This window comes from Carcharhinus amblyrhynchos, chromosome 30 (assembly GCF_965287045.1).
Source record: "Carcharhinus amblyrhynchos chromosome 30, sCarAmb.v2.hapA, whole genome shotgun sequence".
NCBI lineage: Eukaryota > Metazoa > Chordata > Chondrichthyes > Carcharhiniformes > Carcharhinidae > Carcharhinus > Carcharhinus amblyrhynchos.
Window position 1 is genome coordinate 486,411 of NC_137353.1, and position 26,991 is coordinate 513,401.

General features: G+C 45.9%; 1 protein-coding gene across 1 annotated transcript in view; it reads left to right on the forward strand.

Annotated features, from left to right (window-relative positions):
* Positions 1-26,991, forward strand: part of vwa5b1 (von Willebrand factor A domain containing 5B1) — a 271,845-nt gene that overhangs the window by 197,333 nt on the left and 47,521 nt on the right. The window contains exons 15-17 of the mRNA XM_080215008.1: positions 6,350-6,649; positions 10,631-10,768; positions 23,030-23,161. Coding sequence (XP_080071134.1) covers positions 6,350-6,649; positions 10,631-10,768; positions 23,030-23,161 — 570 coding nt within the window. The remainder of the gene's footprint in view (positions 1-6,349; positions 6,650-10,630; positions 10,769-23,029; positions 23,162-26,991) is intronic.

The following is a 26,991-nucleotide window of genomic DNA, read 5'->3' on the forward strand; positions in this document are numbered from 1 at the left end:
TCTCCATCCGAGGAAACAGGCTATCACCATCCACCCTATCTAAACCTCTAATCATCTTATATGTTTCTATAAGATCCCCTCTTAGCCGCCTTCTTTCCAGTGAAAACAACCCCAAATCCCTCAGTCTCTCCTCATAGGACCTCCCCTGCATACCAGGCAACATCCTGGTAAATCTCCTCTGCACCCTCTCCAAAGCCTCCACATCCTTCCTGTAATGTGGGGACCAGAACTGCACACAGTACTCCAAGTGCGGCCGCACCAGAGTTGTGTACAGTTGCAACATGACGCTGCGACTCCTAAATTCAATCCCCCTACCAATAAACGCCAAGACACCGTACGCCTTCTTAACAACCTTATCTACTTGATTCCCAACTTTCAGGGATCTATGTACACATACACCTAGATCCCTCTGCTCCTCCACTCTATTCAAAGTCCTCCCGTTAGCCCTATACTCAACACATCTGTTATTCCTACCGAAATGGATTACCTCACACTTCTCCGCATTAAACTCCATCCGCCACCTCGCGGCCCAGCTCTGCAACCTGTCCAAGTCACCCTGCAAACTTCGACACCCTTCCTCACAATCTACCACACCTCCAACTTTGGTGTCATCAGCAAACTTACTAATCCACCCAACTATACCCTCATCCAGATCATTAATAAAGATTACAAACAGCAGTGGCCCCAAAACAGATCCCTGAGGCACACCACTTGTAACCGAACTCCATGATGAATAATTACCATCAACCACCACCCTCTGTCTCCTATCTGCTAACCAATTCCTGATCCAAGTACCTAAATTACCACCAATCCCATACATCTGCATTTTCTGCAGAAGCATACCATGGTGAACCTTATCAAACGCCTTACTAAAATCCATATATACCACGTCTACTGCCTTACCCCTATCCACCTCTTTGGTCACCTTCTCAAAGAACTCAATAAGGTTAGTAAGGCACGACCTTCCCGCTACAAAACCATGCTGACTATCTCTAATCAATTCATTACTCTCCAAATAACTATAAATCCTATCCCTAATAATTCTTTCTAAAACCTTGCCCACTACAGAAGTAAGACTCACTGGTCTATAATTCCCAGGGAAGTCTCTGTTCCCCTTCTTAAACAATGGGACAACATTCGCTGTCCTCCAATCTTCCGGTACTATACCAGAGATCAACGACGACCTGAAGATCAGAGCCAGTGGCTCTGCAATCACCTCTCTTGCCTCCCATAGAATCCTAGGGTAAATCCCGTCTGGACCAGGGGACTTAACTATTTTCAACCCTTCTAGAATATCCAACACATCCTCTGTATCAACTGCAGTACTTTCTATTTTACACCCCTTCACCCCAGTGACCTCCTCAGCTACATTCATATCGTCCTGCGTGAACACCGAAGAGAAATAATGGTTCAATGCCTCTCCAATCTCTTCCGGTTCCACACACAACTTCCCCCTACTGTCTGTAACTGGCCCTAATCTTGCCCTAACCAACCTTCTGTTCTTGACATACCTATAGAACGCCTTAGGATTCTCCTTAATCCTATCAGCCAAAGTCATCTCATGCCCTCTTCTAGCCCTTCTTAACTCCCTCTTCAACTCCCTCCTAGCCAATCTAAAGCTTTCTACTGCACTACCCGAGCCCTCAAGCCTCATCCGAACATAAGCCTCCTTCTTCTTCCTGACCAACAAATCAACTTTTTTTGTACACCACGGTTCCCTAGCCCTACCAATTCCTCCTTGCCTGACAGGGACATACCTATCACAGACCCGCAGTAGCTGCTCCTTGAAAAAACTCCACATTTCAGACGTTCCTAGTCCCTGTAATCTCCTAGTCCAACCAATGCTTCCTAATTCTCTCCTAATGGCCTCATAATTACCCTTCCCCCAGCTAAAACTACTGACCCGAGGTTCATGCCTATCCCTTTCCATCACTAAGGTGAACGTAACCGAATTGTGGTCACTATCACCAAAAAGCACACCAACTTCCAAGTCTAGCACCTGGTCTGGCTCATTTCCCAGCACCAAGTCCAATATAGCCTCACCTCTAGTTGGCCTATCTACATATTGAGTCAAAAAACCTTCCTGCACACTTTGAACAAAAACTGACCCCTCTAACGAGCTAGAGCTATAGCAATTCCAATCAATGTTAGTAAAGTTAAAGTCCCTGAGGATTGGAGGATAGCGAGTGTGGTACTGTTATTTAAGAAGGGTAGCAGGGATAACCCGGGTAATTACAGGCCGCTGAGCTTGACATCCGTGGTAGGGAAGTGGTTGGAGAGGATTCTTAGAGATAGGATGTATGTGCATTTAGAACGGAACAATCTCGTTAGTGATAGACAGCATGGCTTTGTAAGAGGGAGGTCGTGCCTTATAAATTTGGTGGAGTTTTTTGAGGAGGTGACAAAAAACGGCTGATGAAGGAAGGGCCGTGGATGTCGTCTATATGGATTTCAGTAAGGCGTTTGACAAAGTCCCTCATGGCAGGTTGGTTAAGAAGGTTAAGGCTCGTGGGATACAAGGAGAGGTGGCTAGATGGGTAGAGAACTGGCTGGGCCACAGGAGACAGAGGGTAGCAGACGAAGGGTCTTTTTCTGGCTGGAGGTCTGACCAGTGGTGTTCCGCAGGGCTCTGTACTGGGACCTCTGCTATTTGTGATGTATATAAATAATCTGGAAGAAGGTGTAACTGGTGTTATCAACAAGTTTGTGGATGACACGAAGATGGCTGGACTTAAGGATAGCTATGAATATTGTCGGGCAATACAGCAGGATATAAATAGGCTGGAAAATTGGGTGGAGAAATGGCAGATGGAATTTAATCCAGATAAATGCGAGGTGATGCATTTTGGAAGAACTAATGTAGAGGGGAGCTACACAATAAATGGCAGGGCCATCAAGAGTATAGACGCACAGAGGGACCTGGGTGTGCAAGTCCACAGATCCTTGAAGGTGGCAGCACAGGTGGAGAAGGTGGTGAAGAAGGCATATGGTATGCTTGCATTTATAGGACGGGGTATAGAGTATAAAAGCTGGAGTCTGATGTTACAGCTGTATAGAACGCTGGTTAGGCCACATTTGGAGAACTGCGTCCAATTCTGGTCACCACACTACCAGAAGGACGTGGAGGCTTTGGAGAGAGTGCAGAGAAGGTTTACCAGGATGTTGCCTGGTATGGAGGGTCTTAGCTATAAGGAGAGATTGGGTAAACTGGGGTTGTTCTCCCTGGAAGGATGAAGGATGAGGGGAGACCTAATAGAGGTGTACAAAATGATGAAGGGTATAGATAGGGTGAACAGTGGGAAGCTTTTTCCCAGGTCGGAGGTGACGATCACGAGGGGTCACAGGCTCAGGGTGAGAGGGGTGAGGTATAACTCCGATATCAGAGGGATGTTTTTTACGCAGAGGGTGGTGGGGGCCTGGAATGCGCTGCCAAGTGGGGTGGTGGAGGCGGACACGCTGGGATCATTTAAGACTTATCTGGATAGACACATGAGCAGCCTGGGAATGGAGGGATACAAACAAATGGTTTAGTTGGACCAATACGCGGCACAGGCTTGGAGGGCCGAAGGGCCTGTTTCCTGTGCTGTACTGTTCTTTGTTCTTTGTTTTTGTTGAAAAAGAGTGGCTGAAGTAAACATTGGTCCTTTAGAGGATAAGAAGGGGGATGTAATAACTGGAAATGAGAAAATGGCTGAGGCATTGAACAGGTATTTTGTGTCGGTCTTCACAGTGGAAAACACAAATAACATTCCAAAAATTGATGACAGGAAGGTCTATGGCAGGTGAGGACCGAGAAACTATCATTATCACAAGAGGTAGTGTTGGGCAAGTTAATGAGGCTAAAAGTAGACAAGTTTCCTGGCCCTGTTGGAATGCATCCTCAAAAGAGATGGCAGGAGAAATAGAAAATGCATTCATGGTAATTTACCAAAATTCACTGGACTCGGGTGGTTCCCACAGATTGGAAAACAGCAAATGTGACGCCACTGTTTAAAAAAGGAGGTAGACAAAACACAGGTAACTATAGGCCGGTTAGCTTAACTTCTGTAGAAGGGAAAATGCTTGAACCTATCATCAAGGAAGAAATAATGAGACTTCTGGATATAAATTGCCCATCAGGCAGACACAGAATGGGTTCGTGAAGGGAAGGTCATGCTTAACTAATTTGGTGGAATTCTTTAAGGACATTACAAGCGCAGTGGACAATGGGGAACCTGTGGATGTGGTATATCTGGATTTCCAGAAGGCATTTGACAAAGTGCCGCACCAAAGACTGCTGCGTAAGATAAAGGTGCAGGGTGTTAGGGGTAATGTGTTAGCATGGATAGAGAATTAGTTAACAAGCAGAAAGCAAAGAGTTGGATTAAATGGGTGTTTTCCTGGTTGGCGATCAGTGACTAGTGGTGTGCCTCAAGGATCAGTGTTGGGACCGCATTTTTTTACGATTTACATTGATGATTTGGAGTTGGGGACTAAGTGTAGTGTGTCAAGTTCACATATGACACTAAAATGTGTGATAGAGCAAAGTGTGCAGAGGACACAACGTTTGCAAAGGGATATAGATAGTTTAAGTAGGCAAGGATCTGGCAGATGAAGTACAATGTTGGTCATCCATTTTGGTAGGAATAACTGCAAAATGACTATTATTTAAATGGTAAAAAGAAACTACAGCATGCTGCTGTACAGAGGGACCTGGGTGTCCTTGTGCAGGAATCTCAAGGAGTTGGTTTGCAGCTACAGTGGGTAATTAAGAAGGCAGATGGAATTTTGTCCTTCATTGCTTGATGGGTGGAGTTTAAAAACAGCGAGGTTATGCTTCAGCTGTACAAGATACTGATGAGGCCACTCCTGGAGTACTGTGTACAGTTTTGGTTTCCTTACTTAAGAAAGGATATACTGGCACTGGAGGGGGTGCAGAGGAGATTCACTAGGTTGATTCCGGAGGGTTGGCTTATGGAGACAGGCTGAGTAGACTGGGGCTATACTCATTGGAATTTAGAAGAAAGAGGGGGATCTTATAGAAACATATAAGATTATGAAGGGAATAGATAAGATAGCAGAAGGGAGATTGTTTCCAGTGGCAGGTGAAACTAGAAATAGGGGGCAGAGCCTCAAAATAAGGGGGAGCAGATTCAGGACTGAGTTGAGGAGGAAGATTCTTCACCCAAGGCATTGTGAATCTGTGGAACTCCCTGTCCAGTGAAGCAGTTGAGGCTCCCTCCTTGAATGTTTTTAAGGCAAAGATAGATAGATTTTTGAACAGTAAAGGAATTAAGGGTTATGGTGAACAGGCAGGTATGTGGAGTTCAGTCCATGAAAAGATCAGCCATGATCTTATTGAATGGCGGAGCAGGCTCGAAGGGCCAGATGGCCGACTCCTGCACCTAGTTCTTATGTCTTTCTGCACAAGCCCCACATCAGAATTTGACATCTGACACCTTACAAGCTGACCTTCCAATTGTTGACTCTTTCTTAATTCAAAGATGCTACATTGCGTTCATTTTAAATTCCCATCCCACGCTTCCTCTTCAATGCCCATTGCCCCCCCTATCCCAGCCTACAGAATTTCAAATCTTTCCATGCCTGATCCAGCCACTTTCTTCCAGTCACTCCCTCCATCTCACCACAGGTGTTGTCTGTTCAATGAGTTCTCTCCATTCAAAATTCTCTATTCACTTCCCCATGTCTCCCTGCTCCCTGCAGCTTTCCCCATGTCTCCCTGCTCCCTGCAGCTTTCCCCATGTCTCCCTGCTCCCTGCAGCTTTCCCCATGTCTCCCTGCTCCCTGCAGCTTTCCCCATGTCTCCCTGCTCCCTGCAGCTTTCCCCATGTCTCCCTGCTCCCTGCAGCTTTCCCAATGTCTCCCTGCTCCCTGCAGCTTTCCCCATGTCTCCCTGCTCCCTGCAGCTTTCCCAATGTCTCCCTGCTCCCTGCAGCTTTCCCCATGTCTCCCTGCTCCCTGCAGCTTTCCCCATGTCTCCCTGCTCCCTGCATTCCCTTCCCCATTCCTCATGTTGGTGTCAGTTCTCTTTGTTCAAAGATTCTGGAGCCTCTGTGAAATGTTATATAAATGCAACATGCAAAGTCCTGGCAGCAATCAATTCACAAAGCAAATATTTATATCATTTTAAAATAAAAAATAAAATGCGTGTGTAAACACTGTCCTTTTCATTCTATCTTTTCTAAAGTTTATTGCTTGAACTTTCTTATATCTTCATCTCACCTTCCCTGTTGGGATCTTCTCAGGAATTTGATGCTTTCTCAGGTCATTCTGTCTTGGATATAAACATATATCTGATATCTTTGCACTGAATGCCTAATGTTTGATATGATTTTGACCATTTTTACAGGACAGTCTCACCATCTATCCTCAATGCTGGAGGTTGAATCAGCCTTTGAGTTCCCAGACCTGTCTCTGAGCTTCAGTCCAGCCTCCACATCTGACTGCAGAGCAGTGATTTCCGGCCTAGTTTGTGGTGAAGTTATCCAGTGGGAAGTTGCATTTGATCTTCAATCTTTTCTTCACCACAATACAAATTGTGATGCTGAGCAGCGGGATTTATGGAATGAAACAATTCATCATTTGGCAGCAAGGTCCATCATTCGAGATTTTGAACAAATGGCTGAAAAAGAATGTGAAATCGAACATGGTGAGAATTGAGGGGATGGAGATATTGAAGTGAGTGCCGGGGGACGCATGGCAATGATAGAGAGAGTATAAACTGTGTGACAGAGGGCTGAACTTCACCCCCAGCTGCCCTCACCAGTGGGCACAGGCTGGGAGTTTGAGTGGGTGAGAGGAGTGCACAAGCTTCCTGACTCTTTCCAGTTAAGTCATGCGTGGGGGTTAATGAGGGTGGTCTTGCCACCCTCATGTGACAAAGTAATGTCCACTAAAGGCCTCGTCCCACCACTGGTATTCAACCAATGGCAGAGAGACCTAATGGGGAGGACGTCCAGTAAATGCCGTCAGTTTCCAAGGATTGGGGATGTGGGGTGGGGCGGGGGGGCGGGGGTGCTTCTGATCAGGTGCCCTGTGGTAGCCCCACAATCCCCTCTTCCCCCCCCCCCCCCCCCCCCCCATTGGACTCTGTTTGAGTGGCTCAGCAAGACTGACCCCACTAGCCAGTCTTCTGGAACCTCCTGCAGTCCCACAATGGCCATTAACTGCCCCCAGGAGGAGGGAGAGACAGGGTGGAGGGGGAAGAGGCATGGGGGGGGGGGCGCAGTGGTGGTGGAGAGATCATGAGGCCCATGTGAAAACACTGATGGACCTTTCTGTGGAGCTGGTTGAGAATGTGTTTCTGTGATAACAGGCAGTGACCTGCCCAGCTGGAACTCAGTACCTGAGCCTTTTAAAAGTTTAAAGTTTATTTATTAGTCACAAGTAGATTTACATTAACACTGCAACAAAGACACTGAGAAAATTCCCTAGTCGCTACACTCTGGCACCTGTTTGGATACACTGGGCCTGCTGAACCGTAATCCCAGGCAGGGACTAGTGTGTACACCACAATAGTAATTAAACAAGAACAAAGAACAATACAGCACAGGAACAGGCCCTTCGGCCCCCCCCAAGCCTGTGCTGTTCATGCGTCCAACTAGATCGTTTGTTTGTGTCCCTCTATTTCCAGTCTGCTCATGTGGCTATCTAGATAAGTCTTAAACGATCCCGGTGTGTCTGCCTCAACCACCTTGCTTGGCAGTGCATTCCAGGTCCCACCACCCTCTGTGTAAAATATGACCCCCTGACATCTGTGTTGAACCTTGCCCCCCTCACCTTGAATTTGTGACCCCTTGTGTTTGTCACCTCTGGCCTGGGAAAAAGCTTCCCACTATTCACTCTATCTATACCCTTCATCATTTTATACACGACTTTTAGGTCTCCCCTCACCCTCCGTCTTTCCAGGGAGAACAACCCCAGTTTACCTAATCTCTCCTCATAGCTAAGACCCTCCATACCAGGCAACATCCTGGTAAACCTTCTCTGCACTCTCTCCAAAGCCTCCACGTCCTTCTGGTGGTGTGGCGACCAGAACGGGACACAGTATTCCAAATGTGGCCTAATCAACCAATGTTCCTTTCCAGTCAGGCTCCCTGAGACATTGCAGTTTTTCATTTACCTGCTGTGGCCTGGGAAACAGCTGCTGCCAATGTCCCCTGATTTAAAGGTGCTCTTTCTGTTTCTTCATCCAGCCAATTTTCACATTTGTGCCTCCCACTCGATAAGGTGCCTCACAAAAGGTTGCTGCAGAAGGTCAGGGGGCATGGAGTTGGGGGTAAGGTGTTAGTGTGGATTGAGGATTGGTTATCTAACAGGAAACAGAGAGTTGGAATAAATGGGTGCTTTTCTGGTTGGCGGTTGGTGACTAGTGGAGTGCCACAGGGATCGGTGCTGGGGCCTCGACTGTTTACCATTTATATATACGATCCGGAGGAGGGGGCTGAGTGTAGGGTAACAAAATTTGCAGATGACACGAAGATGAGTGGAAAATCAAATTGCGTGGAGGGTGCGGAAAGTCTGCAGGGGGATCTGGATAGGCTGAGTGAGTGGGCGAGGACCTGGCAGATGGAGTATAACATTAGCAAATGTGAGGTTATCCACTTTGGTAGAAATAATAGTAGGAGGGATTATTATTTAAAGGGTGAAAAGCTGCAGCATGCTACGGTGCAGAGGGACCTGGGAGTCCTTGTGCACGAGTCGCAAAAACCCAGTCTGCAGGTGCAGCAGGTGATCAAGAAGGCGAATGGGATGTTGGCCTTTATAGCGAGGGGGATAGAATATAAAAGCAGGGAGGTCTTGCTGCAACTGTACAGGGCACTGGTGAGGCCGCAGCTGGAGTACTGTGTGCAGTTTCGGTCCCCTTATTTGTGAAAGGATATTTTGGCCTTGGAGGGAGTGCAGAGAAGGTTCACCAGGCTGATACCGGAGATGAGGGGGTTAGCTTATGAGGAGAAATTGAATAGACTGGGTCTGTACTCGTTAGAGTTTAGAAGGCTGAGGGGGGATCTTATTGAGACTTACAAGATAATGAAGGGGCTAGATAGGGTAGAGATAGAGAGATTCTTCCCGCTTAGAAAGGATAGCAGGACTAGAGAGCACAGCCTCAAAATAAGGGGGGGGCGCAGTTTAGAACGGAGTTGAGGAGGAACTTCTTCACTCAAAGGGTGGTGAATCTCTGGAATTCTCTGCCCATTGAAGTGGTGGAGGCTACCTCGTTGAATATATTTAAGTCATGGTTAGATAGATTTCTGATAGACAAGGAAATTAAGGATTATGGGGAGAAAGCGGGAAAGTGGAACTGAGCCACTTCAGATCAGCCATGATCTTATTGAATGGCGGGGCAGGCTTGAAGGGCTAGATGGCCTACTCCTGCTCCTATTTCTTATGTTCTTATGTTCACTCCAAGCGTCTTTCTGGAGTTAGCCTCATCTTGAGCTTCTGAAACCCATCTATATAATCCATGATGCATTGTTCCTCTTCATCTATAGTAATTCATTCTTCAAAGTTCAAAATCACCTATTCATTCATAAAATAATGCCGACTCGCTCCAATCAACTTATCCTTTTGCCAGTGTCACTCTGTTCCGAATGGTAGATCCTAACAATTTTCACACAGCTGCTGTTAAAGTCCCTGGCTTGTAATGATTTGCTTTGTCCTTACTTCTTCTGTTAGAGAATAGATATTCTTATAAGATTTCTCCCTTTGCATATCATGCTACCTTAAAATCCTTTGGTATTATTTCTGAATCTAACAATCTTCTGTAAAGTATAAGAAATGCAATCCTAATTTGCTCTCCAATTTCCTTTAATGTTGCTGTTTGGAAGTTTCCCTGGACTGGAAACATAGTTTAAATGACAAAAAATATAGCAGCCCTCATGTTTGCAACCTTAATTGCAATTTCATATCCAGGTGGTCTCAGGTTCAATTCCGGCTTTGGGCCACTGCCTGTGTGGAGCTTGCATGTTCTCCCCATGTCTGCATGGGTTTTCTCCAGGTGCTCAGGTTTCCGCTCACATTCCAAAGATGCATGGGTTAGGCTGATTGACCAGGATAAATTTCCCCTTAGTGTCGGGGGCATTAGCAGGGTAAATACATGGGGTTATGGTGATAGGGGTTGGGAGGGATTGTTGTTGGTGCAATTTCATGTCCAGATGGTCACTGATTCAAATCCAAGAACATTCCTTTATGATGGATTGTGAATTTAGTCTCCAGTCACCCTTTCAGAACTATTTTACATTCCAGCAGGAGGGGACGACACCCACATGCTTATTTTACATTACTACAACACTTTCCTCATAAATTCATCCAACTCTAGTAGTTGGATTTAATTAAAATGCAACCCTAAGTATCCAGTACACTTTGTTTCATGAACTCACGTGGCCTGTCACTTTCTGTTGAGATGACTTATAACCCGGATGTTTGAAATGCCATGGACGTATTATTTACTCCGTGGACCTTGGAGCACCTAGCATTTATGTTTTACTAAATAATCATTAGGTTTCTATTTTGTACGAATGGTGCATGAAGGGACTGAAAGTGCTCGTGGATGGAAAATGTATTGACAATGATCTTTCTTAAATGATCAGAAAAGCAATGTTTGCATTTTGCTTTGCCTTTTATTTTGCAGGCTCTGGAAGAAGGTACCAGCTGAGCGCAGTTCACACAAGCAAGGCGTGTAATATCATTAGCAAGTACACAACATTCGTACCCATGTATCTTGACAACAATGGATATCTACCAAACATTATCTCATATTCAAGTACAGGTACTGTCTTGTTGTGAGTTACTTTGAGTTGAAGGATGGCATGGTGACACAATGGTTAGCATTGCTGCCTCACAGAGCCAGGAACCCAGGTTCAATTCTGGCTTGGGTCACTGTCTGTGTGGAGTTTGCATGTTCTCCCCATGTCTGTGTGTGTTTCCTCCAGGTGCTCTGGTTTCCTCCCACAATCCAAAGATGTGCAGATTAGGTTGATTGGCCATGCTAAATTGCCCCTTCGTGTCAGCTGCATGAGCAGAGTAAATACATGAGATTACGGGGATAGGGGCTGAGAGGGATTGTTAACGGTGTAGTCTCGACGGGCTGTCGGGATTCAAAGATGTGATTCTATGATTTCAATCGATCTTCGATGCTGCAATGAAAAGTTTCATTTTCTCCCTGGTATAATAAGTTCAGTCCTTTCTGCTGAGGGTGGGTGGATGCTTAGATGGACATTTCCATCTGCTCTGTATTTTCTGATATACCAATGTCAGAATTCTGTGCTCCTTGATCCCTAGAAACTTTCCATTATTGGCAATAGACACACTGTCTTGACAAACCCTCCCATTCCTCAGGAGTTAGAGCAATGAGATTAAACGAGGTGGACACTCAGTGAGACCTTGGAGTCCTGATGCATCAGTTGCTGAAAGTACAGATGCAGCAGGCAGTAATAAAAAGGCAAATGGTATATTGGTGAGAGGAGTTGAATAGATGGATAGGGATGTTTTACTGCAATTGTACAGGGCGTTGGTGAGGCTACACTTGGAATATTTTTTGTGGTTTTAGTATCCTTACCTGAGGAAGGATGTCTTTGCTACAGAGGGAGTACAGCAAAGGTTTACTAGGCTGATTGCTGGGGTGACAGGTCTGTCCTATGAGGAGAGACTAAGTCAGTTAGGATTACATTCATTGGAGTTCAGAAGAGTGAGAGGGGATCTCACAGAAACTTATAAAGTTCTAACAGGGTAGATTCAGAAAGAATTTTCCCAGTGGTGAGGGAGTCCGGAACAAGGAGTCATAGTTTGAGGATAAGGGATAAATCTTTTAGAACTGAGGTGAGGAGAAATTTCTTTGCTCGGAGGGTGGTAAATTTGTGGAATCCACTCTCACAGAAAGTAGTTGAGGCCAAAATGTTGTCTGATTTGAAGAAGAAATTAGATTTCGCTCTTGAGGGTTAAAGGGATCGAGGAATATGGGGAGAAGGGGGCGATCAGGATATTGAACTCGATGATCAGTCGAACGGTTCCTCCTGCTTCTCGTTTCTTTGTTTCTATGTCCATTTTGAGAATGAAATCGAATGCAATTGTAAAACGTATAAACTTTTCCCTTGGTGAAGTGTAATAACTTTAGCTATGCTGATGGAAAGGTTCAGGAGCCACAGACAGGAGAATATTATAGTTATAAATCAGGAATAATTAATATTCAACAGCCCTCAATATTCCTGAAGAGATGTTACACAGCTGTGCAAGTACTACACAATTATCCATTCTGATAGCCTGCATTTCCTGAAAGTAAGAAAATTACAGGTATTTGGATGAATTCATTTTAATAACTTGAGACTTTGTTGAAAAATATTGTGTTGTCGTTTTACTGTAAATTAGACATTATCACAGGTTCTTATAGAACATAGAACATAGAACATTCCAGCGCAGTACTGGCCCTTCGGCCCTCGATGTTGCGCCGACCAGTGGAACCAGTCTAATGACCCTCTAACCTAAACTATTCCAGTGTTATCCATATGCCTATCCACTGACCATTTGAACGCCCTTAAAGTTGGCGAGTCCACAACTGCTGCAGGCAGGGCATTCCACGCCCTTACTACCCTCTGAGTAAAGAACCTACCTCTGACATCCGTCCTATAATTACTACCCCTTAATTTAAAGCTATGTCCCCTCGTGTTAGCCATCACCATCTGAGGAAAAAGGGTCTCACTGTCCACCCTATCTAACCCTCTGATCATCTTGTATGCCTCAATTAGGTCACCTCTTAACCTTCTTCTCTCTAACGAAAATAACCTCAAGTCCCTCAGCCTTTCCTCATAAGACCTGCCCACCATACCAGGCAACATCCTGGTAAACCTCCTCTGCACCCTTTCCAATGCCTCCACATCCTTCTTATAATGTGGCGACCAGAACTGTACGCAATACTCCAAGTGCGGCCGCACCAGAGTTTCGTACAGTTGTAACATGACCTCACGGCTCCAAAATTCAATCCCTCTACCAATAAAAGCTAACACACCGTACGCCTTCTTAACAACCTTATCAACTTGGGTGCCAACTTTCAGGGATCTGTGAACATGTACCCCAAGATCTCTCTGCTCGTCGACACTACCAAGAGTCCTTCCGTTAGCCCTATATTCTGTACTCCTGTTACTCTTACCAAAGTGAATCACCTCACACTTTTCCGCATTAAACTCCATTTGCCACCTCTCAGCCCTGCTCTGCAGCTTATCTATGTCCCTCTGCAAACTGTAACATCCATCCTCACTGTCTATAACTCCTCCGACTTTGGTGTCGTCAGCAAATTTACTAACCCATCCTTCTACACCCTCATCTAGGTCATTTATAAAAATGTCAAACAGCAGTGGCCCCAAAACAGATCCCTGAGGTACACCACTTGTAACTGAACTCCAGGTTGAATATTTCCAATCAACCACCGCCCTCTGTCTTCTATCAGCTAGCCAATTCCTGATCCAAACTGCTAAATCACCCTCAATCCCATGCATCTGCATTTTCTGCAGTAGCCTACCATGGGGAACCTTATCAAACGCTTTGCTAAAATCCATATACACCACGTCAACTGCCTTACCCTTATCCACCTCTCTGGTCACCTTTTTAAAGAACTCGATAAGGTTTGTGAGGCACAACCTACCCTTCACAAAACCGTGTTGACTATCCCTAATCAATTTATTTCTCTCTAGATGATTATAAATCCTATCCCATATAATTCTTTCCAAAACTTTGCCCACAACAGAAGTAAGGCTCACCGGTCTATAATTCCCAGGATGATCTCTACTCCCCTTCTTGAACAAGGGGACAACATTTGCTATCCTTATTTCTGCTATTTGATAATTCTGAATCCATTCAATTGTATCAAGCTGCAATCTTGTCTTCCTGTTCATATCTTATGCAATCTTACAGTGCAGAGTGAGGCCATTCAGCCCATCAAGTCTGCACCAACCACAATCCCACTCAGTCCCTATTCCTGTGACTGCTCATCTTTCCCCTGCTGATCCCAAGACACTAAGGATCAATTTAGCATGGCCAATCCACCTAACCTGCACATCTTTGGACTGTGGAAGAGTACCAAACCCACACAGACACAGGGAGAACGCGTAAACTCCATACATACAGTGATCCAAGCCGGGAATCAAACCTGGGTCATTGGCGTTGTGAGGCAGCAGTGCCAACCACTGTGCCATCTTCTTTACATTAACTTATCTTCCAGGATATCAAAAGTGTGCAACTCATGTTTCATAATGTTTTAAATCTGACAGAATTTTGCAACTTACCTTCTGAGACTCCGAATTCATAGAGTCATAGAGGTTTACAGCGTGGAAACAGGCCCTTCGACCCAACTTGTTCATGCCGACCTTTTTTTTTGAAACCCCTCAGCTAATCCCAGTTGCCTGCATTTGGCTCGTATCCCTCTATACCCATCATAACCATGTAACTGTCTAAATGCTTTTTAAAAGTCAAAATTGTACCCACGTCTACTACTGCCTCTGGCAGCTTGTTCCAGACACTCACCACTCTCTGTGTGAAAAAATTGCCCCTCTGGACACTTTTGTATCTCTCCCCTCTCACCTTAAACCTATGCCCTCTAGTTTTAGACCGCCCTTCCTTTGGGAAAAGATATTGACTGTCTAGCTGATCTGTGCCCCTCATTATTTTATAGACCTCTATAAGGTCACCCCTCAGCCTCCTACACTCCAGAGAAAAAAGTCCCAGTCTATCCAGCCTCTCCTTTTGTACTGTGCTGTACTGTTCTATGTTCTAGGGTCACATGGCAGGGCAAGGTTTATAATTGGGGGAGGGGTAATTATGATGCGATTAGGCAAGAATTAGGGAGCGTAAGATGGGAACAGAAACTATCAGGTATGGGCACAAATGAAAAGTAGCGCTTGTTCAAGGAACAAGCACTGCGTGTCCTTGATAGCTATGTCCCTTGCAGGCAGGGAGGAAATGGCTGAGTGGGGGAACCATGGTTCACAAGAGGTTGAGTGTCTTGTCAAGAGGGAAAAGGAAGTGTATGTAAAGATGTTAAAAAAAAGGTTCAGTTGGGTCGCTTGAGGGTTACAAGGTAGCAAGAAATGGAGTTTAAAAAAAGGGCTTAGGAGAGCTAGGAGGGGGCATGAGAAGTCCTTGGCAGATCAGCTAAAGAAAAACCCCAAGGCTTTTTACTCTTATGTGAGAAATAAAAGAATAACCAGGGTGAAGTTAGGGTCAGTCAAGGATAGTAGTGGGAACTTGCGCATGGAGTCAGAAGAGGTAGGAGAGGTGACGAATGAATACTTTTCTTCGGTGTTCACTAAGGAGAGGGGCCATGTTTTTGAGGATGAGAATGTGATACAGACTGATAGGCTGGAGGAGAAAGATGTTCTGAGGGAAGATGTATTAGCAATTTTGAAAAACCTGAGGGTCAATAAATCCCCTGAGCCAGATGGGATATATCTAGGATACTTTGGGAGGCAAGAGAAGAGAACGCAGAGACTTTAGCTTTGACCTTTGGGTCCTCACTGTCCACGGGATTGTGCCAGAGGACTGGAGAGTGGCGAATGTTGTTCCTCTCTTCAAGAAAGGAAATTGGAATGACCCTGGTAATTATAGGCCAGTTCGTCTTACTTCGGTGGTCAGTAAGTTAATGGAAAAGGTCCTGAGGGATAGGATTTATGACCATTTGGAAAGATGCAGCTTAATCCAGGATAGTCATCATGGTTTCGTGAAGGGTAAGTCTTGCCTCACAAATTTGATTGAATTCTTTGAGAAGGTAACTAAGTGTGTAGATGAAGGTAGAGCAGTTGATGTCGTATAATGGATTTTATTAAGGCTTTTGATAAGGTTCCAATTTTAAACTAAAAAGAGCGCAGAAAAGATTTACTAGGATGCTACTGGGATTTGATGGATTGAGTTATAACATAAAACATAGAACAGTACAGCACAATACAGGCTCTTCAGCCCTCGATGTTGTGCCGAGCTATGTCTGAACCCAAGATCAAGCTATCCCACTCTCTATCATTCTGGAGTGCTCCATGTGTCTATCCAATAACAACTTGAAAGTTCCTAAAGTGTCCAACTCCACTATCACAGCAGGCAGTCTATTCCACACCCCAACCACTCTCTGAGTAAAGAACCTACCTCGGACATCCCTCCTGTAGCTCCCATCATGAACCTTATAGTTATACCCCCCTAGTAACAGCTACATCCACACGAGGAAATAGTCTCTGCACGTCCACTGTATCCCCCTCATCATCTTATAAACCTCTATTAAGTCGCCTCTCATCCTCCTCCGCTCTGAAGAGAAAAGCCCCAGCTCCCTCAACCTTTCCTCATAAGACCTACCCTCCAAACCAGGCAGCATCCTGGTAAATCTCCTCTGCACTCTCTCCAATGCTTCCACATCCTTCTTATAGTGAGGTGACCAGAACTGAACACAATATTCCAAATGTGGTCTCACCAAGGTCCTGTATAGTTGCAGCATAACCCCACGGCTCTTAAACTCAAACCCCTTGTTAATAAACGCTAACACACTATAAGCCTTCTTCACAGCTCTATCCATTTGAGTGGCAATCTTCAGAGATCTGTGTATATGAACCCCAAGATCTCTCTGTTCCTCCACATTCATTGTTCCGTGGGAGCATTGAAGAGAGGCTGCGATTTGAGAGTGGAGAGCTGTGGGTGAGTAAAAGCGACTTTTTCTTTTAGAAACTAACTTTATTTTTTAGTGGTTTTTTTTTGATTGTTTTTTTTTAAGTTTGACCCCGGTTTGACCCCGGAAGTAGTTGCGAGGGCACTCGGGTCGCGTTTTTTTTTCACCTTTAAAAGTTTACTCACCTCGGGGGTCCAGCCTCATTGTTCCGTGGGAGCATTGAAGAGAGGCTGCGATTTGAGAGTGGAGAGCTGTGGGTGAGTAAAAGCGACTTTTTCTTTTAGAAACTAACTTTATTTTTTAGTGGTTTTTTTTTTTGATTGTTTTTTTTTAAGTTTGACCCCGGTTTGACCCCGGAAGTAGTTGCGAGGGCACTCGGGTCGCGTTTTTTTTTCACCTTTAAAAGTTTACTCACCTCGGGGGTCCAGCCTCATTGTTCCGTGGGAGCATTGAAGAGAGGCTGCGATTTGAGAGTGGAGAGCTGTGGGTGAGTAAAAGCGACTTTTTCTTTTAGAAACTAACTTTATTTTTTAGTGGTTTTTTTTTTTGATTGTTTTTTTTTAAGTTTGACCCCGGTTTGACCCCGGAAGTAGTTGCGAGGGCACTCGGGTCGCGTTTTTTTTCACCTTTAAAAGTTTACTCACCTCGGGGGTCCAGCCTCATTGTTCCGTGGGAGCATTGAAGAGAGGCTGCGATTTGAGAGTGGAGAGCTGTGGGTGAGTAAAAGCGACTTTTTCTTTTAGAAACTAACTTTATTTTTTAGTGGTTTTTTTTTTTGATTGTTTTTTTTTAAGTTTGACCCCGGTTTGACCCCGGAAGTAGTTGCGAGGGCACTCGGGTCGCGTTTTTTTTTTCCCAACTATAAATTAGACGGGAGGGGTTTCCCGATACTCTACACGGGTAGAGTATCCCAGCCCTCCCCCCTCCCCTAACCTAAAAAAAAAGAGAGAGAGAGAGAGAGGGGCTCTGTCTGAGAGCTGGTAAGACTGCTTTTGTATTTGTGTGTGCTGTAAGTGCTTTGGCTCACAGGGCCAAAGAGATAAGGTAAGTTGTAAGTTTTTTTTTTCCTTTTTTCCTCTGGGTTGCTATAAGGGGTAAGTATGGGTGTGAGACCTGTATGTTGTTGCCAATGCAACATGTGGGAGGTCTTGGAGGCTCCTGGCCTGCCAGACATCCACACCTGTGCTCGGTGTGTGGAGTTGCAGGCCCTACGAAACCAGGTTAAGGAGCTGCAAATGCAGCTCGAGGACCTTCGGCTAGTTAGGGAGAGTGAGGAGGTTATAGAAAGGAGCTACCAGCAGGTAGTCACACCAGGGCAACGGGATGAGGGCACTTGGGTTACCATTAGGAAGGGGAAAACACGGGTGATGGGGAGCACTCCGGTGGATGTCCCCCTTCAAAATAAGTACTCTGGCCTGAGTACTACTGGGGGGGACAGCTCATCTGAGGGAGGAAGCGATGGCCAGCTCTCTGGAGCTGAGCCAGTGAGCCAAAAAATCAAAAAGGGAAGCAGAAAGGTAGTATTAATAGGGGACTCCACAGTGAGGGGCGCAGACAGGCGTTTTTGTGGACGTAGAAGGGAGTCGCGGATGGTGGTTTGTCTCCCTGGGGCTGGGATCCAGGATGTCTCTGGGCGGGTCCCAGACATCCTGAAAGGGGAGGGTGAGGAACCGGAGGTAGTAGTACATATAGGTACTACTGATGTAGGTAAGAAGAGGGAGGCACTTGTGAAAAAGGACTATAGGGAACTGGGTAGGCAGCTGAGGAAGAGAAAAGCGAAGGTAGTAATCTCAGGATTGCTGCCTGTGCCAAGGGAGAATGAGGGAAGAAATGAAATGAGGTGGAGGGTGAATGCGTGGCTGAGGGACTGGTGTAGAGGGCAGGGATTTCGGTTCCTAGATCACTGGGACCTCTTTAGGGGTAGGTGGGACCTCTATAGTAGGGACGGGTGGCACTTAAATACCAGGGGGACTAGTATCTTGGCGGGAAGACTGGCTAAGGCTACCGGGGGGACTTTAAACTAGAAAGGATGGGGGGAGGGAACTGTGTTGGGGAAACTGGGACGGAGGAGGTTCGCTCCCAGGTAGGGGAGGACCGCAGGCAGTATGCGAGGGAGGTTAGACAGGTGGTGGAGATGGGAAATGCCCAGACTGAGGGGCTGAAGTGTATATATTTTAATGCAAGGAGTATAGTGAATAAGGTAGATGAGCTTAGGGCGTGGATAGCTGTTTGGGATTGTGATGTGGTGGCCATTACGGAGACTTGGATGTCTCAGGGACAGGACTGGGTACTTCAGGTGCCAGGCTTCAGGTGCTTCAGGAAGGACAGGGAGGGTGGCAGAAGGGGTGGTGGCGTGGCACTGTTGATCAGGGATAGTGTCATGGCTACAGAGAAAGAGGATGTCGTGGAGGGATTGTCTACAGAATCTCTGTGGGTGGAAGTTAGGAACAGCAAAGGGTCAAAAACTTTGCTGGGTGTAATCTATAGGCCGCCCAATAGTGACAGGGAAGTTGAAGTGCAAATAGGGAAACAGATTCTGGAGAGATGTTTTAATAACAGAGTTGTCGTGATGGGAGACTTCAATTTCCCAAACATCGACTGGAATATCCCTAGGGTAAGGGGTATAGATGGGGAGGAGTTTGTTAGGTGTGTTCAGGAGGGTTTCCTGACGCAGTATGTGGACAAGCCTACGAGGGGAGAGGCTGTACTTGACCTGGTACTGGCGAATGAACCAGGGCAGGTGATGGATCTTTCGGTAGGAGAGCATCTTGGATATGGTGACCATAATTCTATCTCCTTCACAATTGCGTTGGAACGAGATAGGATCAGGCAGGCTAGGAAGGCGTTTGTCTGGGGTAAGGGGAGATACGAAGAAGTCAGGAAGTTACTTGGACAAATAAACTGGAAGGAGGCGTTCTTAGGGAAAGGTACCGAAGGAAGGTGGCAGATATTCAAGGAATGTGTGTCTAGAGCTCTGAATGACAACGTTCCGATGAGACGAGGGGGGTTTGGTGGGTCGAGGGAACCGTGGTGCACAAAGGATGTGTTGAACCTAGTCAGGAAGAAAAGGAAGGTGTACAAGAGGTTCAGGGAATTAGGAGATGTTAAAGATCTTGAGGAGTATAAGGACTGTAGGAGGGAACTTAAAAGGGAAATTAGGAGAGCCAGAAGGGGTCATGAGAAGACCTTGGCGAGTAAGATTAAGGAGAATCCCAAGGCCTTCTATAAATATGTGAAAGGTAAAAGGATAAGAAGAGAAGGGATAGGACCGATAAAAGGTGAGGGGGGAAAGGTTTGTGTGGAACCAGAAGAAATGGCGGAGGTGCTTAACGAGTACTTCGCCTCAGTATTCACGGTGGAAGCCGATCTGGGAGATTTTGTTATGGATTTGCAGCAGATGGAAAGGATTGAGTACGTGAATATTAAGGAGGAGGATGTGTTGGAACTTTTGAATTCTATCAAGGTAGATAAGTCGCCGGGACCAGATGGGATGTACCCCAGGATACTGTGGGAGGCGAGGGAAGAGATTGCAGAGCCCCTGGCGATGATCTTTGCGTCGTCAATGGAGACGGGAGAGGTTCCAGAGGATTGGAGGATTGCGGATGTAGTTCCTATTTTTAAGAAAGGGAACAGAGATAGCCCGGGAAATTACCGACCGGTGAGTCTGACCTCAGTGGTTGGTAAGCTGATGGAGAGGCTTCTGAGGGACAAGATTTACGAACATTTGGAGAGGTTTGACATGATCAGGAATAGTCAGCATGGATTTGTCAAGGGCAGGTCGTGCCTTACAAGCCTAGTTGAGTTCTTCGATAATGTGACTGAACACATTGACGAAGGAAGTGCCGTGGACGTAGTGTACATGGACTTCAGCAAGGCGTTTGATAAGGTCCCCCATGCAAGACTTCTTGAGAAGGTGAGAGGGCATGGGATCCAAGGGCCTTTGGCCTTGTGGATCCAGAACTGGCTTGCCTGCAGAAGGCAGAGAGTGGTTGTGGATGGGGCTTTTTCTGAATGGAGGTCAGTCACCAGCGGAGTGCCTCAAGGATCTGTTCTGGGACCCTTGTTGTTTGTCATTTTCATAAATGACCTGGATGAGGAAGTGGAGGGATGGGTAAGTAAGTTCGCTGATGACACGAAGGTCGGTGGTGTTGTGGATGATCTGGAAGGATGGCAAAAGTTGCAGCAGGACATAGATAGGATGCAGGACTGGGCGGAGAAGTGGCAGATGGACTTCAACGCGGATAAATGTGTTGTCGTCCATTTTGGCAGAACCAACGGGATGAACGAGTACACTATTAAGGGCAGAAGTCTGAGTAGTGTTGAGGAGCAGAAGGATCTTGGGGTCCGGGTCCACAGGACTCTTAAATCGGCCTCGCAGGTGGAGGAGGTGGTCAAGAAGGCGTATGGTGTACTGGCCTTCATTAATCGAGGGATTGAGTTTAGGAGTCGGGAGGTAATGCTGGAACTTTATAAGACCCTTGTCAGGCCTCATTTGGAGTATTGTGCGCAGTTCTGGTCGCCTCACTATAGGAAAGATGTAGAAGCTATTGAAAGGGTGCAGAGGAGATTTACAAGGATGTTGCCTGGACTGGGAGGCATGCCTTATGAAGTTAGGTTGAGGGAGCTGGGACTCTTTTCCCTGGAGAGACGAAGGTTGAGAGGCGACCTGATAGAAGTTTACAAAATGTTGAGAGGAATAGATAGGGTGGACTCTCAGAGGCTATTTCCCCGGTTTGAAATGGTCGCTACGAGAGGACACAGATTTAAGGTGCGGGGAGGGAGGTTCAGAAGTGATGTTAGGGGTAAGTTTTTCACTCAGAGGGTGGTGAGTGAATGGAATCGGCTGCCGTCAGTGGTGGTGGAGGCGAACTCGCTGGGGTCTTTTAAAAGACTTCTGGATGAGTATATGGGGTTTAATGAGATTGAGGGTTATAGATAGGTCTGTAGGTTGGTAGGTGATGTGGTCGGCGCAACTTGTGGGCCGAAGGGCCTGTTTGTGCTGTAGTGTTCTATGTTCTATGTTCTATTCCTCAGAACCCTGTCATTGATCCTGTAATCCACATTCAAGTTTGTCCTACCAAAATGAATCACCTCACACTTATCAGGGTTAAACTCCATCTGCCACTTTTCAGCCCAGCTCTGCATCCTATCAATGTCTCTTTGCAGCCGGCAAGAGCCCTCCACCTCATCCACTACTCCACCAATCTTGGTGTCATCAGCAAATTTACTAACCCACCCTTCAGCCCCCTCTTCCAAGTCATTGATAAAAATCACAAATAGCAGAGGACCCAGCACTGATCCCTGTGGTACACCGCTGGTAACTGGCCTCCAGTCTGAAAATTTTCCCTCCACCACCACCCTCTGTTTTCTATGAGATAGCCGGTTACTTATCCAATCGGCCAAATTTCCCTCTATCCACACCTCCTTACTTTCTTCATGAGCCTATCATTGGATAGACACATGGAGCACACCAGAATGATAGAGAGTGGGATAGCTTGATCTTGGGTTCAGACATAGCTCGGCACAACGTCGAGGGCTGAAGAGCCTGTATTGCGCTGTACTGTTCTATGTTTTATGTTATAACTCAATCCATCAAGTCCCGGTAGCATCCTAGTAAATCTTTTCTGCGCTCTTTTTAGTTTAAAATTGTACACAGTATTCCAAGTGTAGCCTTACCAATGTCTTGTACAACAAGACATCCCAACTCCCGTATTCAATGTTCTGACCGATGGAACTAAGCACGCCGAATGCCTTCTTCACCACCCTGTCCACCTGTGACCCCACTTTCAAGGAGCTATGAACATGTACCCCGAGATCTCTTTTCAGTTTGAAATCTTTTGACCTACTCTGTTCTATTATAATAGTGTCTGCATGAATAATCATCCTCAGGATATCGAGCTCTTCACACCTTCAGCATTGTACATTAATCCTGTGTATGACTGCTTAATAATGGCCAATGTCCACCCAGTCAGATTGATGGACTATATATCGAGAACATTAGTATTGTACTTTTGAAAATGAGATAATATTGGGACCCCACTGGCAGTGGGAGAGAGGGGAAACAGTGGTGGGGTTGAGGATTGGTAGAGGAAGCAGAATTTAATTAGTAGAAACTAGAAGCAGTCGGAATTGAGATAAATCCTGACTTTTTTGAAGAGACATGACAAATTCTCATCATTTCAAATGATCCTGATTGGTGCCGTATTTACTCTGAGCTACCTAATTGTCCACCCACATTCCACAATGCTCGCAGCAACAGCAAAGGTTGATAATTCAACCAAACACCAGTTTGGAAATTAAGATACATTTTAATGGATTTCAGTTTCCTGCCTCTCCAAATGCTTTGAAACATTTTATTATTTTGGTTTTTGCCTCACTGTGTTCTAAATCTTTTAGCAGGTACTGGGTCAAAGATTAACAATCAAAGGCCATGCTCGGGAAGCTGGAAGCAGAGGACTTACTCTGTTGGTCTCGGCCGATCTCAGTCTGAATATGGAACTGAAGGGGTTGATGATGGTTTTTCCACCCTCTGTAAGGCACAAAGATATTCATATTCCATCTATTGACAATCATGATGCTAATGAAAAAGTTCTTTACATGTTTTCAAAGTGATAACTTTTTTTAAATTGATAAGGAGTGTGGGCCTTTGAACCTTGCCATTTCTTCTCTGGAATACATGGGATGATAAAACCAAGGTTAATCTTCCTTAAATCCTCAGGCATTGTGTAAATTTATAAATCCTGAGTGTGCAGTAACTGCTCGTTTGAACAGTTCTCGGATGCTGGAAGTGCTGCGGTTGTGCTTTGTGTTCACCTGAATTCACTAATTCAAGAGGAGTGGTTGCAAACATGTTAAATTTAGTATTCTGACCATGAAGCTTATTAATCAACAGAGAAAGATCCTTGCAGAAAGGAATCTCCAAAACCATGTTGTAATGCTGGGCTCAGAGCTCAGTTTGTCAGTTGAGTTCCCACAGCATTATTTTGGAAAATTATCATTCTGGGACATCAGGGCTGCTGACATTGTCCTTGAGAAGGTGTTGGGAACTTGCCTTCTTGCAGGGCTGCAGTCTTTGTGATGAAGGTACATTGAGACTTTTGATAGAGAGTTTACAGAAAGATGCTAAGGAACAAAAAGATGAATTTGTTATTGTTGGAGTAAGAGGAATCTGCATTGGATGGGGGAGGATCCAGTGCTTATGGTTGATGTAGACACCACATTGTCAGTTTGGAGAGACAGGCACCAAATTTAGAAGCAAAACCTCAGATGTCATATCCTCTGGATTATTACCCAAACATGTACAATTTAGCAGAGGATTAATAAAATCAAAGCATGGCTCAGAGTGGTGTGGGGGAAATAGGCTCTGGTTCATGGGGTACTGGCTATATCATAGAACATAGAACACTACAGCACAAACAGGCCCTTCGGCCCACAAGTTGCGCTGATCACATCAATACCTACCAAGCCACAGAACTATCTGTAACTCCCAACCCCATTAAATCCCATATACTCATCCAGAAGTCTTTTAAAAGACCCCAGCGAGTTCGCCTCCACCTTATCCGACAGCAGCCGATTCCATTCACTCACCACCCTCTGAGTGAAAAACTTACGCCTAACATCTCCTCTGTACTTGCTTCCCAGCACCTTAAACCTGTGTCCTCTCGTAGTGACCATTTCAGCCCTGGGAAATAGCCTCCGAGAATCCACCCTGTCTATTCCTTTCAACATTTTATAAACCTCTATCAGGTCGCCTCTCAACCTTCATCTCTCCAGGGAGAAGAGTCCCAGCTCCCTCAACCTATCTTCATAAGGCATGCCTCCCAGTCCAGGCAACATCCTTGTAAATCTCCTCTGCACCCTTTCAATAGCTTCCACATCCTTCCTGTAGCGAGGCGACTAGAACTGCGCACAGTACTCCAAGTGGGGTCTGCAAGGGTCTTATAAAGTTGCAGCATTACCTCCCGACTCCTAAACTCAATCCCTCGATTAACGAAGGCTAGCACACCATACGCCTTCTTGACCACATCCTCCACCTGCGAGGCCGATTTAAGAGTCCTATGGACCTGGACTCCAAGATCCTTCTGCTCTTCAACACAGCTAAGAGTCCTACCCTTGATATTGTACTCCTGCATCCCATTGGTCCTGCCAAAATGGACCACGACACATTTATCCATGTTGAAGTCCATCTGCCACTTCTCCGCCCAGTCTTGCATCCTATCTGTGTCTTACTGCAAATTCTGACATCCCTCCAGACTATCCACAACACCACCAACCTTCGTATCGTCGGCGAACTTGCTAACCCGTCTCTCCACTTCCTCATCCAGGTCATTTATGAAAATGACAAACAGCAAGGGTCCTAGAACAGATCCCTGGGGCACTCCACTGGTGACCGACATCCATGCAGAAAAAGACCCGTCCACAACCACTCTCTGCCTTCTGCGGGCAAGATGTGGATATGCTGACGTTGGACTGGGGTAAACACAGTAAAAAGTCTGACAACACCAGGTTTAAGTCCAACCGATTTATTTGATAGTACATTCACTAGCTTTCGGGGTTAGTCCCTTCGTCAGGTGAATGGAGAGTTCTCCATTCCATTCCATGGAAGGGACTAACCCCGAAAGCTAGTAAGCGTATTATCAAATAAGTTGGTTGGACTTAAACCTGGTGTTGTCAGACTTCATTCTGCAGGCAAGCCAGTTCTGGATCCACAAGGCCAAAGCCCCTTGGATCCCATGCCCTCTCACCTTCTCAAGAAGTCTTGCATGGGGGACCTTATCGAATGCCTTGCTGAAGTCCATGTAAACCACATCTACCGCTCTTCCTTTGTCAATGTGTTCAGTCACATTTTCAAAGAACTCAACTAGGCTCGTAAGGCACGACCTGCCCTTGACAAAACCATGTTGACTATTTCTGAGCATTCTAAACTTCTCTAAATACTCATAAATCTTGTCCCTCAGAATCCTCTCCATCAGCTTACCAACCACTGAGGTCAGACTCACTGGTCGGTAATTTCCCGGGCTAGCCCTGTTCCCTTTCTTGAAAATAGGAATCATATCCGCAATCCTCCAATCCTCTGGAACCTCTCCCGTCTCCATCGACGACGCAAAGATCATCGCCAGGGGCTCTGCAATCACTTCCCTCGCCTCCCACAGTAACCCGGGGTACATCCCATCCGGTCCCGGCAACTTATCTATCTTGATAGAATTTAAAAGTCCCAACACATCCTCTTTCTTAACATACACATACTCAATCTTTTCAGTCTGCCGCAAACCTGTAGTACAACCTCCCAGATCACTTTCCACCATGAATACCGAGGCAAAGTACTCATTAAGCACCTCTGCCATTTCTTCCGGTTCCACACAGACTTTTCCCCCTTCACCTTTTATAGGTCCTATCCCTTCTTTTCTCATCCTTTTACTCTTCACATATTTGTAGAAGGCCTTGGGATTCTCCTTAATCTTACCCGCCAAGGCCTTCTCATGACCCCTTCTGGCTCTCCTAATTTCCTTAAGCTCCTTTCTACAAGCCTTATACTCCTCTAGATCCTTACCATCTCCTAGCTCTCTGAACCTTTTGTACACCTTTCTTTTCTTCCTGACTGGGTTCACCACAACCTTCGTACACCACGGTTCCCGCGACCTACCAAAACCTCCTTGTCTCAACGGAATGTTGTTGTGCAGAGCTCCAGTCAAACATTCCTTGAAAATCTGCCACCTTCCTTCAGTACTTTTCCCCAAGAACACCTCCTTCCAGTTTACTCTGCCTGATGTCTTCATATTTCCCCTTACTCCAGACAAACACCTTCCTAGCCTGCCTGATCCTATCTCTTTCCAATGCTATCGTGAAGGAGATAGAATTATGATCTCCATCCCCGAGATGCTCTCCAACCGAGAGATCCGACACCTGTCCTGGTTCATTAGCCAGCACCAGATCAAGTACAGCCTCTCCTCTCGTAGGCTTATCCACGTACTGTGTCAGGAAACCCTCCTGAACACACCTAACAAACTCCTCCCCATCCAAACCCCTTACCCTAGGGATATTCCAATCGATGTTTGGGAAATTGAAGTCTCCCATCACGACAACTCTGTATTTACTACATCTCTCCAGGATCTGTTTCCCTATCTGCACCTCAACTTCCCTGTCACTATTGGGCGGCCTATAGAAAACACCCAGCAAAGTTGTCGACCCTTTGCTATTCCTAACTTCCACCCACAGAGACTCTGTTGGCAGTCCCTCCACGGCATCCTCCTTCTCTGCAGCCATGACACTGTCCCTGATCAACAGTGCCACTCCACCACCTCTTCTGCCACCCTCCCTGTCCTTCCTGAAGCATCTGAATCCTGGCACCTGAAGTACCCAGT